Raw genomic sequence first — 16,447 nt, forward strand, 5'->3', positions numbered from 1 at the left:
ATAAAAATAAATAAATCAGACCAAATTATAGAAAACCAGAGAATCAATGGCAGTAATAACAAAAGTAACAGCAAGAGCACTAATATAATAGATTAAAGCCAGAAAATGCTGCCATTAACATATCTTCTAAAAACTGTAACATGTCGAATGGTGATCGGCTAGGCTTCATAAAGGAAGGATCGCAAAAGAGGGATCGGAAAGGCCTCAAGTGTTTTTACCCTACACTTTATTGCTTACGCAGATAAAGAAAAGTAATGTAGTCCTAGATGGAGGATAGATCCACTAGGAGCCAAATATCCAGGACCTGCTGAATGGCTAACTTGATGGAGCAGATTTGATGTAAAGTAGGGAAATTCTAAGGTTATGGTTAGGGGAATGGGGTAACTCTTATATGATAATAATAGGCAGGTTTTAAGGAGTTTAATAAGCTAGGTTTGGTTAGGTTTAAGTAAGGATTTGAAATTTCAGAATTTTATGATTAGGTTTTGGGTTTTAGAGTTTAGGCTAAAATTAGGGTTTTAAGATGGAGTTAGGGCAAGGGGCTAAGGTCGAGTGCTAGGGGGGCTAGGGGGAAGGTTCGGTTGTAATATGGCATGATTCTAATGGCTGGTTAGGTCTAGGAAGGATTTAGGGTTCTTAGGGTTTTATAGAGACAAGGTAAATTAAGGTCTTGATGAACAATTGGGGCTAGGGTTCAGGTCTAGTGTAGGAGGTGGTATGAGGGGGCTGTGGTCTGAATTTGAATTGATTTGAGTGGAGGGATAAGGCTGGACAGAATTTAGAGCAATTAGGGTTTATGGGGATCAATAGATTTTAATGGAGGAGACAATGTGGATCGATTAGGGCAGGTGGGGCTTGGGTTGGAGGATTAAGAAGAAGAAGGGAATGCTGAAACAGTAAATAACTTACTGGTTTATGGAGATCTTCAATGGCAGCAACCTTGAAGACAGCTTTGAAGAAGAACCTCCCGATCTACAAGATGCAAGGAGTCACTGGAGGTCCACCAGCCCTTCAACCTTGATATGACTCACAAGGGGGGGGGGTCTTGATATGACTCACAAGACATTGTTAGAAGAGAGCAACAACAGCAGCAAGAGACGATTTTTTTAAAAAACTGAATTGTGGGGGAGCCTCTCCCACGAATTTTTTTTTTTGGATGAATAAAAATTTAATTACAAAGAAAAGAGAAAGGATGTACAAGCCGAAGCAAGAACTACATGGAGGTTAGGATAGAAGAAGGGATGCCCCAGGAGACAACAGTGAGCTTGTTCCTTGGGGAATCCTTCATAAATTCTAATACAATTTAAACTCTCCTTCATAAATTGTGGAAGAGAGTATCTAACTTAAAATAACTTAAACTTTAAAAGATTAAAAAGGCCTAATTGACCCTAACACTTAAAGACACTTTAAAACACTTAAACTAAGAAGATTCCTCATCAACTAATAGGATATAAGATCCTACTAGCCAATAGGAGCTCTTCACTTAAACTCAACCAACTTCAATTGAACCAATTGGATGTAACCAATTTGAACCGGTTCAATTAAAGACATAAAAATAAAACTCAGTATAGAACTGAAATAAACGAAGTATAAACTTGTCTAAGGCTCTGACTAAAACCCTGTGATCAGGGGGGCTTCTTTGGCTCATGGAGGCTTGGATCTGCATCATCAAGGATGCATATTAGGAGATTAATTGATTGCAACACATTCCAGCTTTTTCGTTTGATTTATTATAAAAGATGAGATTTCTTACATATAGAGTCACTCTATAGCCATGAAGAATGTTGGGGTGAATCAAACTCATGTTTGGAAGGGTCTTCAAAGAATAGGAGCGACTAGGATGATGTTGTGTACTGACCGAACATAAGCACAATATTGACCCCAGCCGAAATACTGATGGTAATGTGTCTCCTAATCATAGTAGAATCGTGTGTACTGCTCTGGAGTGGCTAATATCGGCATAGTTGTCACGACAGTTAGGCGATTCAAGGCGTTGGGGAGGGTAAAAAAAGCAAGGCGACACCAAGGCGCCCAAGTCAACCAAAGTGCCCTGATGCCTAGGTGACCAAGGCGCCCAAGTCAACCAAAGTGCCTGGACGCCTAGGCGTCGCCTTGACAACTATGAATGTCGGTAAAACACTAAGTTGTGGTTGTGACTCATTGTATCCATAACTTCCATACCCTGAAGAAGCCCCATGTCCATAGCCCGAAGAAGCACCTGACGCATACTGCCCATGGCCTGATGAACCTAAATGTTCATCATGCATGCATCTAATTAGCTTAGTTGAACCTAAATGCATGGATTTATAGCAAAAAACAGAACAAAAAAGCAAGATTTGAAGAAAAAAATCAAGTTTTTTGAAAAAACATACCTTTCCCTACAAAATCTCCTTCAATCTTCGATATTAGCTTCTTAGATGATGCAAATGATGGTGTTTTCCCAAAGATTGAGTAGTTTTCCACTCTTGAATGGAAGTCCTAAGTTGATTTGTGTGAAAAATCGAGTTTAAATCCAAGTTTTCAAGGTTTTCCCTAGTGGATGGAGAGTGTGTTTTCCGCCTCTGCAGTTTCTGGGTCATGTTTATGGCAAAAAGTGAACTTTAAGTTGGTTGTATCGATATGTATCTACCGTATCGATTTGTATTGGCTGATACATTTCGATACGTATCAATACATATTAAATCCATTAAAGTCGGCAGATGAAGTACGTATCGACTGTATCGATCGTATCGTATCGTATCGACCCGTATCGATCAATACAATATGATACACTTGATACACTTTCATTTAAATTAAAAAAAGAGACGTATCGGTTCGTATCGAGACCTACCAATACCGATAAGTAATTTCCGATACGATACGATACGGACCTACACTTTAAACCCTTGGTGGGATTCCTTGAATATGCATAATAATACTAGGGACATTCTGCACGTAGAACTAGCTTCTCCAATCATTGTTTGATTTACAACTTGCAATGTTTTTTGAGACCTCAATTAGAAAAAAATGTACAGTTATTAATAAACTTTTGAATATGGAGAACAGAATCATTCTGGAATTTTACAATTTTCTCTGTTTTTGGTACCTCTTTTACATTAATTGGATTTAGATTACTGCTTTCTTGATGGACTTACATATTCTGAAAAATCTTTCTCATTTGAATTCTGTGTTCTGTCACAGTTCTCTTTTCTTGAAGCACCTGTATGGTGTTGGCTATACTCTTACTTTGGTGAAGGTTTGGTTCTGTTCTGACATATTCCATCATCTGTTTCCATGATTAGATTTTCTATTAACATAATTCATAAGTAATATGGTTCTCCTTTGGTCTCTTCACAGAGTGCACCTAGTGCTTCTGTAGCTGCTGACATTATTCATCGTCATGTTCCTTCTGCAACGCGCTTGAGTGATGTATTATTCTCTCCTTTATTTAATGATTTTCTCTTTTAATCTATGTTCTCTAATAAAAATTTTTGGAAAGTCCATAGGTTCATATGTTTATAATGTGCCCAGATGTGCACATTTATGGCTGTAATTATGGAAGTCAGGAAGCTGAAGGGCCTAAATGTTTTATAGACAACATATTGACCGTCAACATTTTTCTTTGCTGTCGAGGGATGGAATGGCCAATCTTGATTGTCCATTGTTTCCTTAATGTTCTGGATTGACAGTGCAGGCAATGTTGTCAACCCCTTAATCTTGATACCCTATCTATGTGGGAACAAAATGGCATGTTTCCCTCTGAATAATGGCCCTTGGGATTTTATTTTCTCAAATAAAAAGGGTGGTTAAAAAAATGGATTTTTTTCCCACATACAAGGAAATTATAAGTTTCCTCGGCACAATGGTAAGGTTGCTCCATTGCAATCAATTAGTTGTGTGATCGAATCGGGAAACAGCCTCTCCGCAAAGCCGGTTTAAGGCTGCATACATTATGACCCTCCCTAGACCCCACAGTGGCGGAAGCCTCATGCACTGTGTACGCCCTTTTTTATACAAGGAAACTATTAGTCTGAAAAGTGTTCTTTACCTAGAAATTTTGTAGAACAAATAGAAAAAAAAATGAGGTTCTCTCTTTGGCTGCCCACTTAAACTGCCACATGTATAATTCCCATCCTATAAACATATAAATACTTCACCAATCATTAGTGAAAGCATGATGGGACTTGGAACTTGGAAGAGTGTCTTAGGTTATTTTGATGGGTTGGCCCTTGATTTACTTGTTATGATCCTTAATACGAGAATATATTAGTCTTCTGAGATTTTGAGCTTTACTGGAGTGTGTTATTCTGAGCTTTTTGTTTCCTGGAGGCTACTAATGTTAATCTTCAATTTTCACCATGAAACTTGTTGGGGTTCCTTTCTTCCTTTTCAGGTTGGTACAGAAATTTCATTCAGACTTCCTCTAGCATCTTCATCCTCCTTCGAGAGTATGTTCCGGGAAATTGAAAGTTGCATGAGAAGATCAGTCAAACTCTCTGGAACAAGGGCTAGTGAAGAGGATCATCTAGGGATTGAGAGTTATGGTATCTCTGTTACAACGCTGGAGGAGGTTTTCTTGAGAGTTGCAGGATGTGACTTCGACAAAACTGAGCATATTGAACCAAACAAAGCTTTTGCTTTTTCCGAGTCTGTTGTTACGGAAGCTTCTCTTCCTTATTCTCCAACTAAAATTTCAAATTCCAAGCAAATATATGGAAATTTTCAGAAGGTTCCTGGCGCGATATGCACTGCATTTGTGAGAGCTTGTTGTTTGATTCTTGCTATGGTCTGTAACTTCATAAGGTTCTTAAGTATCCGCTGCTTTGGCTCTTGTTTCATCATGAGGTCTACATTTTTGAGACATTGCAAAGCTCTTCTTGTGAAGAGGGCTATATCAGCTGGGAGGGACCGTAGAACAGTTGCTTTTCAGCTTTTAATTCCTGCTGTTTTCTTGCTCTTTGGTCTCCTTTTCCTAAAGCTAAAGTCACATCCTGATCAGCAGTCTGTGACTCTGACTACTTCGAACTTCAATCCCTTATTACGAGGTGGGGGTGGTGGTGGTCCAATTCCTTTTGATCTATTCTGTCCTATCTCAAAAGAGGTTTGTTGATTTACAATTTTGTTCTTTGTTTTTGAGAAATAAATTAGTGCTAATATTTTCTTGTTTGAGGAAACGGTGGAAGACTTGAAGTTCATCTTTTTTGTTGTTTTCATTAATATTACTACTTTTTTCATTATTATACTAAGTTACTAAGTCTTATGCCAACTATATGGGGTTGGCTACTTGAATCCTGTTTTTCCATTCAGCTCTATTTATAGTTATATATCTTGTTATCTCAATGCCATGTATGTATTTTATGACCACTTCTCACCAGGTCATTTTTGGCTTTTCCCTTGTTCTTGTAACTCTTTGTATTCTGCTCCATATCACCTCCTTTGTGGTGCATCCAATAGTATTTATTGTTGCTATGCCTGAACCGCTTCAGATGATTTTCCCTCAACTTATCGACCATCAGAGCCACTCCTGAATTTCCTCTAATGTGTCTACTTCATTATACTAGTTGCTAGAATTTATAATTTTTTCTTATTATTGTTACTTTTTGTCCTATTTTATTGAAGGACTCATACATGATGTGTTGTTCTGCAGGTTGCACCATATATAAAGGGAGGCTGGATTCAAAGGTTTGAACTTAGTTCATATAGATTCCCCAATTCAGAGAGTGCACTAGCTGATGCTATTGAAGCAGCAGGGCCAAGATTGGGCCCAGTTCTTATTTCCATGAGTGAATTTCTAATGAGCAGTTTGAATGAATCATACCAGTCAAGGTGTGCTGACCTTATCTTTGATGCTGGCATTTGTCTTCTTCAAATTCCAATTTTATGTCAGGGAGTTAGTTTTGTGGTTATGCATGAATCATAATGTTTCATGAGACATCCTTTTTTTTTTTTGGGTGATTATAAAATGTATTAAAGCCCCAAAAAGGGAAACAAAAGTCCATTAAGGACTACAACACAAGCCCATAAGGCCATCAGGAAACAAGGTGACAAAAGCCCACATGGGCATGTCCAATGCAAAACAAAAGCCCACATGGGCCTAAAACAAGAGCAATGAAGCCCATAAGAAAGAAGAAGGGCAACAAAGACAACTCCAGGTAGGGTCCCCCAAAACCCTAGACATCAAATCTCTACACAACAACTTCCTAGCCGCCAAGATGAAGTCAGGGAACCGCTGGCAAGAAGGCAACCAAGGTGGAGGGGTGCTGGCCTTGCGGAGGGCCACGGCCAAATGGGCAGCTGGCCTAGTGAAGGAGACCACCATGACGGAGGGCAATGGCGATGAGGCTGCTGGTCGAGCAAAGAAGGCAGCCTTGCGGGCTGCGGTCTTGCAGCTTGCAGCGAAACGGCCGAATTCCGAGCGAGCCAAGCGGAACCGGCAGGAGGGAGGCTAAGCGAGGCTGGCGGACGCAAGGCAGCAGGCCAAACAGGCAGGCAACCGAGCAGCGGAAGGTTGTGAGCGCCGACGATGCAGACGACAAAGAGGTGCTGACGAATGAAGGAGAAGCCGAGCCGAACGAGCAGTTCACGGAGGAGCTTGCCAAGTGAAGCGGCTACTGGTGGGTGCTGCCAAATCGAGCCTGAGATCCAACGGGGTGTCAGCCAAGAAGAGCCGGCAACCAAGGGAACTGCAGGTCTAGCAGAAGAGGCGACCTGTCAGGCGGCGACCCTCTAGAGTGAGCAACCAGTTACTACGGTTCGAGAGGCATCAACCTGCTCAGATAGAACCGAACATAGGAAGAAAAAGTGGAGAAAGGGGGAGGAGGAGGAAGAAGAAAAAGAGAGAGAGAGGAAGAGAGAACGAGAAGGGAAAGGGGGGGGGGGGGGGAGGGAGCAGCCCAGCCATACAGCCAGGCTGCTCCAAAGCGGTGGCCAAGAACTCTCTCTTTTTTTCTCCTCAACCCTACCGTGAAAAGAACAATGTCCCTCAATTTTGTGTGGTCTCATGAGACATCCTTATGTTGGCTTTAACTTTGTCCCTACATGGCCAGAAAACTTTTCAGCATTGTCTTTCCATTCTAGTATTGTAGCAGGATGGAGGGCAATTTACAATTGGAGAAGAGGTCCTTTCTGTTTGTTTTCTTTTGATACTATGGTCCAAATCGATTTACCATTGTCACATTAAGGAACCAGTGCTCTTTTCTGCAGTATGAGAGGATATTACTTGTCTTACTGTTAAAGTGTTAACAAACTTCCGCACTAACCCGAGTTCATTTTAACTAACATCGTATGTAAGTATTTCATTTCTTTTGGTTACTGTCCAAATTGAAACCTGATTCAGCCTGTGAATATTTGTTTTTGCCATTTGATAATTGTTTCTTTTCCACCATGTTCCACACTTGGCTTCGGGACTTGGTCCTGGTTTCTGATTGTATTTTTCTTATTTGTTCCTTATTAGAAAAAAATAAAAAGATAAACATTAATCATACCTGAAACTGCACCTAAACTTCATTAAACTTCATTACCATTGGCACCTTACCAGTTCGCTACCTTGGCCTCCCCCTCATCCCTGCGAGACTTTCAGCCCACCATTGCTCCCCCATCTTGGATCTCCTTTGCAAGAGGCTGCAACTTTGGAAAGCCAAGCGCTTATCCTATGCAGGTCGCCTTGAGCTCATCAGATTGGTGCTCCAGTCTTGCTACATCTATTGGAGTGGTGTTTTTGGCCTTCCCAAGGCTACCATCAAGGCTACTGAATCTATTATGTGTGCTTTCCTCTGGAAAGGAGTGGACTCAGCCAGGTTCCTTTACCCCATGAGCTAGGCTTTCCTTTGCATTCCCAAATCTAAAGGAGGCCTTGGGCTTAGGAGAATTAAAGATGTCAACACTGCTGGTTCTATCAAGCTTATTTGGAAGCTCCTCACCAACAAAACCAGCATCTGGACTTCTTGGGTGTATGCTGGGCCCCTCCGTAGAGACTCCAATTGGTCTGTTAGCCCAGAGATTGACTCCTCCTAGGTTTGGCGTAGAATTCTCCAAGTGAGGCATTTAGCCAAGGACGCCATTTCTTGCAGGATTGATGATGGTTCTCGTACCTACCTTTGGCTTGTCAAATGGCACCCTGCTGGTGTCCTCTCTTCCATTGTGAGCCCCCGCGACATCTACTCCTCCAGATTGGATAGATCAGCCCTTGTTGCCTCTATCATCACCAGTGGCTCCTGGTCCCCCCCTTCTCCCCTCCCCCCCCCCCCCCTCGCTGATATTTGGAGCTCCCTCCCCTCCATCCCCTCGGGCATCGAGGTAGAGGTGACACCACCTTGTGGCTCCCCTCCCCCTCCGGCAGATTCAGCTCCCACTCCGCTTGGGATATGGTTAGACATAGAGGGACCCCCTGTCCTTGGCACAGAGTTGTTTGGTTTAGAGGGCACATCCCCCGCCATAGCCTCACCGCTTGGCGCACCTTTGCAAACTATCTCCCCACTAAAGCTTTCCTCATTTATCGCCATATACAGGTCTCTCCCAGCTGCTGTCTTTGTTGGAATGGGGCTGAAGATGCAGATCACCTATTCTTCACTTGCCCTTTTGCCTCTTCCATTTGGACCCGTGTTCTTTGCCACTGTTGGCTTGGTCGCCGCACCCCCCTTTTTCTCAGCAAGGAATGGATTTGGATTGATATGACGTTTGGAGGAAACTCGATTTGTGATTCGGTTGGCAAGATTGCCTTTTGTGCCACTATCTCCCACATTTGGATGGAACGTAACCTTAGAAGATGGACGTCCAACTCCCGCTCTTTTGACACGATTTGGAAGGCCATCTTTTTTTATGTTTCATCTAAGATTAGCTCCCTCCCCCCCTCGGATGTGAAGGATTCCCCAAGGAACAGGCTCATTGTTGTCTCAAGGGGTCTTCCTCTATCCATTTTGCGCCCTAGCTAGCTCCTAGCTTCGGCCTTGTTTGCCCTTGAGCTTGTATATTCCTTCTCTTATCTTCGTAATTAAATTTTTATTCATCCAAAAAAAAAAAAAAAAATTTGAAACTTCAGAAAATAGGAGCATACTGAAAAATCAAAATTTATGTTTGTTGATATCTCTGATCATCATGATCTAGAAACTGAATGTGATCAATTTATATATGGACCATGGACGAAACAAAAAATTTGAAGAACGTACGTCAGAAAAGCGTTCTTGGAACCCTAATGTAGTTCTAGATTGGTAGGAGACCAATTAGAAGCCAATAACCAGGATCTGCCATGAATAGGGTAGTTCGATTGGTAGGAGACCAATTAGGGTTAGGGTTTAATGGGACCTAGGGTTTGATGGTAGGGTTATGCTAATTGCTAAGTTGATGTAGGGGAGTCTTCCAGTGAAGGTCTTGTTAAATTTTAACAAATCTAGGCTTTTAATTAGAATTGGAAGCAAGTTTTAGGGTTAGGTTTTTGTGTTTTTGGGAATAGAATATTGATGGAATCTAGTGTTTATGATGAGAATCTTGGGCAGAGGTTTGGATCGAGTATTCTTAGGTTGAGAGGGAAATGCGATCCAAGTTTGAGAGATTTCCGATGGCTGGTTTGGTCTATGGAAATTTTATGGTTTGGGAATAATGTTCAGAGATGGAGAGATGTTAGGGTTTGGGGGGTTTAGAAGTTTAGAAGTAGAAGGGGGATGCTTCAATTCAAAGTTGTTGCAGAAAATCCTTGACAGCAGCTTGAATACTTGAAGAACTTGAATAAGAATCAGATCTTGAACTTGAACATGAAGGAGAGCTTCAAAAGAACCACCCGGGCTTTCCAAGGTGTCAATTGGATCAAACACCAATCCCACCAACGAACCACTCTGGCTTCCCACCGCAAGGTGTCAATCGGATCAAACACCGATCCTACCAGCCTTGATCAAACACAAGACAAAAATCTTCAATGGAAAAGAATAGCAGAAAAAGCTTTTCATTAATATCAAAATTCGTGTTCAATGTTTTGCCCCCTTACAACCTTATATAAAAGACTCAAAAATAGGCTCACTACATTAAAAAGGAAAGGCCTAACCCAATCCTTAACTAATAAGGTAACCTAAATTGACTAGGAAAGTGAAATAGCAATGGAAATAGACTCAAAACAGGACTCAAAGTAGAACTAGGATTCCCAATTAGGATTACAACTCAAATAGAGGAAACTAAATAAGTGTCTAATAATAAAAATAACATGGATTTTTTCTTGCTTGGCATGTCTTTAACTCAAATGGGAGTAGTTTAGACCTTGTTCTGAATGTATTTTCTCAGAGACTCTACCTAGATGAAGCTAGGGGCCATTGCTTGGTGTGATGGTAAGAGCTTGGGCTGCCAGCATGATGACAATGGTTTAAGTTTGTGGGCAGCGAATTCATGCTAAAAATGTTGAAGTTTAGGACCAACTCCAATTTACCGCTCCCAGAGTTTCGCAAAAGACAGATTTGCACTGGTTTATGGCTGACTCTACCTAGGACCGAAACTCTGGATGTCAAAAAAAGTCATGTGTTTGGCTGTCCCTCATGGGGGGGGAGATATGCACTTATGTTACTTGGCTCTGCTTATTTGGTTACTGAATTTTCAATCTGACTCTGCTCGTCTTCTTGATGCAGGCAAGGGGTCAGAGATCCAAAATAGTCTGCTGTAATGGGACAAATAAGGATATGGTCTGAATATAGAATTAAGCCTTAAGATCTACAATAATTAGGGAAGAAAAGGTCTTGAACCTAAATAGGAATCATACTCTACAGATTCTGATCAAAGATCAGGTTTGAAAGATAACATTGGAAGAATCAGAATATGGGAAAGGGAAACAACAAGAATATTAAGAAGAATTTAAGTTTCAAGAGGAGAGCCAGAGTAGAAGAGCGAACAGATCTGATTTTTGGAGTAGGAAAACAGATTTGAGGTTAAGAAAAGATGACATATTCTTTTATGTAACAGTAGCAGAAACAGAGCATAAAGGGGATAAAATAGGAAAAAAAAAAAAAGTCAAGGGAAAAGAATCAACCTGGAACGTCAGACAAGAACTGCTGAAAACCAATAACAGAAAGAGAAAGAAGAAGAAGAAGAAATAGATATATTTATAGGAGTCGATATGGAAGAAATTGCTAGCAATAATGGAGGGTTAAAGGGATAGAATAGGGGAAGAAGGAATGGCACACAGCTTCTGTAGATTAGATCTAAAACCCCCAGCAAAGCTGGATTTCATTCCATGAATTGTGAATTTCATGTGCGTACATAGACAGGACTCTAATATGACTTTCATTAAGGCTTATATACCTTATCTAACCAACTAGGACCCTTAACAAGACTCTGATCCCCTTTTCACCCTGACAGATTCATAAATAACATGATAGAACTAAGAAATTAAAGAGACGGAGACTCCTAAGACCAACATCTTAACCATAGGTCCATAAGACTAGGACTCTTTTTCAACTATTCCTTACTTATATCAATGACTTAAACCCCAGATTGACAAATTCCAACAACCTCTCTAGGAAATCCTCCTGCATCAGTTCATTTTTGTTACTAGTTATGTTTACCCGCATGTGAGGGTGCATTTACATTTTGTAGTGTTGTATTGTTTGTGCGTTCATACTTTTTTACTTTCAGTATTGACCTCATCCAGTTCTAACTGTTTTCTCTGCTCTGAGGTACAATAAATTGTGTACTTTCTTATACCTCTTCATTTGTAGGTATGGAGCAATTGTAATGGATGACCAGAATGATGATGGGAGCTTAGGATACACTGTACTTCATAACAGTTCATGTCAACATGCTGGTCCGACTTATATCAATGTAATAAATGCTGCAATTCTAAGGTTTGCAACACATAATGAAAGAATGATGATTCAGACACGTAACCATCCACTGCCAATGACAATGAGTCAGCATTCACAGCATCATGTATGCGTCTTTCTCATTTTGTTGATTGTGTTGATTAAATCAATAATATCTCTGGAAAGTCCTTTCATGCAATGTTAACGTCTGTATCTTAAGAAAAAGACTTGTTTCCAATTTTTCATGCATGTGCTAATGTTTGTCTTATAGTTATTCCTATCTCTATTTTTGAGGTTTTGTGTTGCAAAATTGCATAACCAACAGTCCAATTCAAATTTGGGTCATCTGTGAAGAAATTTTGTCCCCCTTGGATTCGCAGCCAGATAAACTCGTATTAATGCAAACGAACTGTTTACAAACAATTTATAAGTAGTTCAGAATAAATTTTGTCCCCATGGCCCTCTCTTAGATTCTCCCAGGAACAGGCATATTGTTGCTTCCTGGGGCTTAGATGATTCTCTTTTTCAGTCTCCTAGCTCGCCCCTATTGGGCTTGAGGCTTTGAATAGTTCCCCCCCCCTCTCTCTCTCTCTCCTCCCCTTTCGGGGTTTTGGTAATGAATTATTTATTCATCAAATATATATATATATATATATATATATATATATATATATATATATATATAAGATGTGTGATACAGAAAGCACGGTGCGTCAGCAAAATTTTATCAACCATTCAACCTTCAATATGGATTTGTGACATCTAGTAAATAGAAAGGTGAAGAAATAATTGAATGGCTTGCCAATGTGGTAGCCCTCCACGATTTATTTATAATAGAAGTTCAAGCATAAACCAATTACAAATAAAACTCTAACTCTAACTAACTGATTGTAATAATAATCAGAATAGAACTAGGAATAGAAAATAATAACTAGAATAAGAAAAACACCTCATGGGTCGACCCATGTCACACGAATACCCATATTCCAACACTCCCCCTCAAGTTGGTGCATAGATATCAGTCATGTCCAACTTGCACACTAGAGGTTGAAAAACTTTTCCACTTAATCCTTTGGTGAACACATCAGCCAACTGTTCTCTAGATTGCACATAAGGTACACAAACAGTCCCATTATCCAGATTCTCCTTGATAAAATGACGATCAATTTCAATGTGTTTCGTCCTATCATGCTGCACTGGATTATGGGCAATACTTATTGTTGATTTACTGTCGCAGTAGAGTCGCATAGGCAGAGTAATAGGAATTCTCAAATCTTGTAACAAGGTTTTGAGCCACAATAGCTCACAAATACCAAGAGCCATAGCTCTAAATTCAGCCTCTGCATTGGAACGGGCCACCACTGTTTGCTTCTTGTTGCGCCATGTAACACAATTTCCACCCACAAATGTACAGTAACCTGTGGTGGATTTTCGATCATGAGAACCAGCCCAGTCTAAGTCAGTGTAGGCTTCAATCTGTAGATGATCATGACGGGATAATAACACTCCTTTATCAGGGGCTGGCTTCAAGTATCTCAAAATCCTGAGTACTGCCTCTAGATGATTAGATCGGGGATCATGCATAAATTGACTAATAAGACTCGCAACATAGGCAATGTCAGGCCGAGTGTGAGATAAATAAATTAGTCGCCCGACTAACCTCTGATATCTCCCTTTGTCCACTGGTTCTCCATCAATGTCTCGGAAACGAGCATTTGCCTCAATGGGAGTATCCACAGGAGAACAGCCTAACATGCCAGTTTTGGAAAGAAGAGCTAGAGTATACTTTCGTTGAGATAAGAATAGCCCTTGAGAAGAATGGGCCACTTCAATCGCCAGAAAATAGCGAATTATGCCTAGATCCTTGATCTCAAATTCCTTGGCCAAATAAGTCTTCAACTTGGAAATTTCAGCAGGGTTATTTCTAGTTACGACTATATCATCGACATATACTATGAGGAGAGTAATAATGCTGCCCGATGTCTTAATGAATAAGGTGTGATCTGCGTTGCTTCGTTTATAACCAAATGTCAACATCGCCGTCTGAAAGCGACCAAACCATGCACGTGGTGACTGTTTCAGACCATACAAAGCCCGCTTAAGTTTGCAAACCTTGCCGTGAGTTGCAGCAAATGAGAACCCAGGAGGAACATCCATATATAGTTCCTCCTCTAATTCACCATGGAGGAAGGCATTTTTAACATCAAACTGCTGTAGACTCCATCCTAAGTTCACTGCACAAGAGAGAATTACCCTGATAGTGTTCATTTTGGCAACAGGCGCAAAAGTCTCCAAATAATCTATCCCATATGTCTAAGTAAATCCGTGAGCAACCAGCCTTGCTTTAAAACGGTCAACAGTTTCATCAGCTTTTTGTTTAATTACAAAGACCCACTTGCAGCCAACAGTCTTCTTTTGTGGTGGAAGTGTGACAAAGTCCCATGTACCACTCTTCTTAAGAGCTTGCATTTCTTCGACCATGGCCTCTTTCCACCTAGTATTTGCAAATGCCTCCTGCCAAGTCTGTGGTATGGAAACAGAAGATAAAGGGGAAACAAATGCATGAAATGAAGGGGATAAAGACTCATACGAAACAACCTATGAGATTGGATGTTGCGTACAAGACCTTTTCCCCTTCCTAAGAGCAATGGGTAGGTCAAGTGATGGATCGGAAATAATAGTAGAAGGATCCAAAGGAGCAGAATCTAAAGGATCAGAAATATTACCAGAGAAAGTGTCATTCGGTCCTGGTTCAGAGGACAACTCTTGGTGTGGTAATACTACAGTGGTGGGCTGTCGTTGCCCTTTTTTCTTTCGATAATACTGCTGACTAAAGTCTTTCTCTGGCTATACCTGCTGCTCTCCCTAGACATCATCATCTAAAGGTACATGATAGTCATCAATAGGTTCATGTAGAGGAGGAATGGTAATCGGCACATCTTCTAGAGTGGATGTAGACTCCCCCTGAAGAGGTGCCGAGGAGGGAAAGAAAGCCACCGCTTCATGAAAAACGACATCCATGGAAACAAAAACATGACGAGATGTAGGATGGTAACATTTATATCCCTTTTGGGTGGGAGAATAACCAATGAAAATGCAGCGGAGACTGCGAGGGTCAAGTTTACCATGGGCATAGTGGTTTTGAACAAAACAAACACACCCGAAAATTTTGGGAGGAATAATATAGGAAGAAGACCCCTTTAAAAGGTCAAGAGGGGATTTATAGTCAAGAACCCGAGAGGGCATTCTATTGATAAGATAAGCGGCTATTAAAACAGCCTCGCCCCAAAAATGAGAAGGAACATGCATTTCAAACATAATAGCTCGAGCTACATCAAGAAGATGTCTATTTTTGCGTTCACCCACTCCATTTTGGGGTGGTGTATCAACGCAAGATGAATAATACCTTGATTAGCAAGAAATAATTGAAATGCCCCATCTAAATATTCATGACCATTGTCGCTCCGGAGAGTTTGAATGGTGGCTTGAAACTGAGTTTGAACCATGCTATAAAAAACTTTAAAACAGGAAAACACTTCACTTTTTTGTCGCATTAAATAAACCCAAGTGGTGCGTGTGTGACAATCAATAAAGGTGACAAACCACTTAAAACCAAAAATAGAGGATGTGCGTGAGGGACCGCAGACATCAGAATGAATCATAGAAAAAGGCTTGGAACATCTTTTATTTGAACTAGAATAAATAGAACGAGTTCATTTTGCAAAAACACAAGCCTCACATAATAAAGAGTGAGGATTACAATGCTGAAATAAAGTAGGAAAAATTTTAGCTAATGTTCCTAAAGGTGGATGTCCCAATCGACGATGCCATCGATGCAATTCAGATAAATGATGGTCAGCGGAAGTAGCAGTAAGAGCCTGGCCAGACTTAGCAGCAGTACTGGAGATAAGATCATCGTCAAGCAAATAAAGGCCGCCACGCATTTTACCAGTTCCAATCGTTCTCCCTGTCCCCAAGTCCTGAAAGACACAATGTGAAGGATAAAAAATAGCTTTACAATGGAGATCAGATGTCAAACTATTGATAGAAAGCAGATTAGAAGTTAACTTAGGGACATGCAAAACAGAGGACAAGGATAAAGAAGGGGAACAATGGAGGGCTCCCTTCCCTGATACAGAGGAAAGAGAACCATCGGCTATTTTAATTTTATCTTTGCCAGAACAAGGAGAATAGCGAAAAAATAAATTAGATTGACCAGTCATGTGGTCAGTGGCTCTGGAATCAATTATCCAAGGATGAGATAATGCCGAAGCACAATGACCAGCAAAAGAAATACCTGGTTTGGAGAGAACAAGGTTGGATTCAGAAGAGGGAACCACAGTCGAGGTAGAGGTAGATGCAGATGAAGATGTGAGAGACCCAAAGTTGGTCATCATACGACGAAAGACAGCAAGTTCTTCTGCAGAAAGCGTGGTAGTAGGGGCTGTTTCAGTAGCTTCAGAAAGGTGGGCCTGTGTGCCCACCACGACCACGACCACGCCCTCGACCACGACCACCACTACGACCATCAGATGAGTCAGATGGCCGACCATGCAATTTCCAGCAATAATCCACAGTATGTCGTTCTTTTCCACAATGGGAACATTTAAGAGGTTCCTTCTTAGACGTGGAACGTGTACCAGTATTAGAAGGGCCACCCCCAGAAGTAATTAAAGCTGATCTCTTTGGCTGTG

General features: G+C 40.9%; 1 protein-coding gene across 1 annotated transcript in view; it reads left to right on the forward strand.

The window, feature by feature from the left end:
* The window catches only part of LOC122643183 (ABC transporter A family member 1), a 148,414-nt gene that overhangs the window by 66,803 nt on the left and 65,164 nt on the right, over positions 1–16,447 (forward strand). The window contains exons 19-23 of the mRNA XM_043836833.1: positions 3,181–3,235; positions 3,337–3,408; positions 4,373–5,080; positions 5,627–5,805; positions 11,670–11,880. Of these exons, the coding sequence (XP_043692768.1) occupies positions 3,181–3,235; positions 3,337–3,408; positions 4,373–5,080; positions 5,627–5,805; positions 11,670–11,880 (1,225 nt within the window). The remainder of the gene's footprint in view (positions 1–3,180; positions 3,236–3,336; positions 3,409–4,372; positions 5,081–5,626; positions 5,806–11,669; positions 11,881–16,447) is intronic.

The sequence above is a fragment of the Telopea speciosissima genome, chromosome 10 (genome assembly GCF_018873765.1).
Source record: "Telopea speciosissima isolate NSW1024214 ecotype Mountain lineage chromosome 10, Tspe_v1, whole genome shotgun sequence".
NCBI lineage: Eukaryota > Viridiplantae > Streptophyta > Magnoliopsida > Proteales > Proteaceae > Telopea > Telopea speciosissima.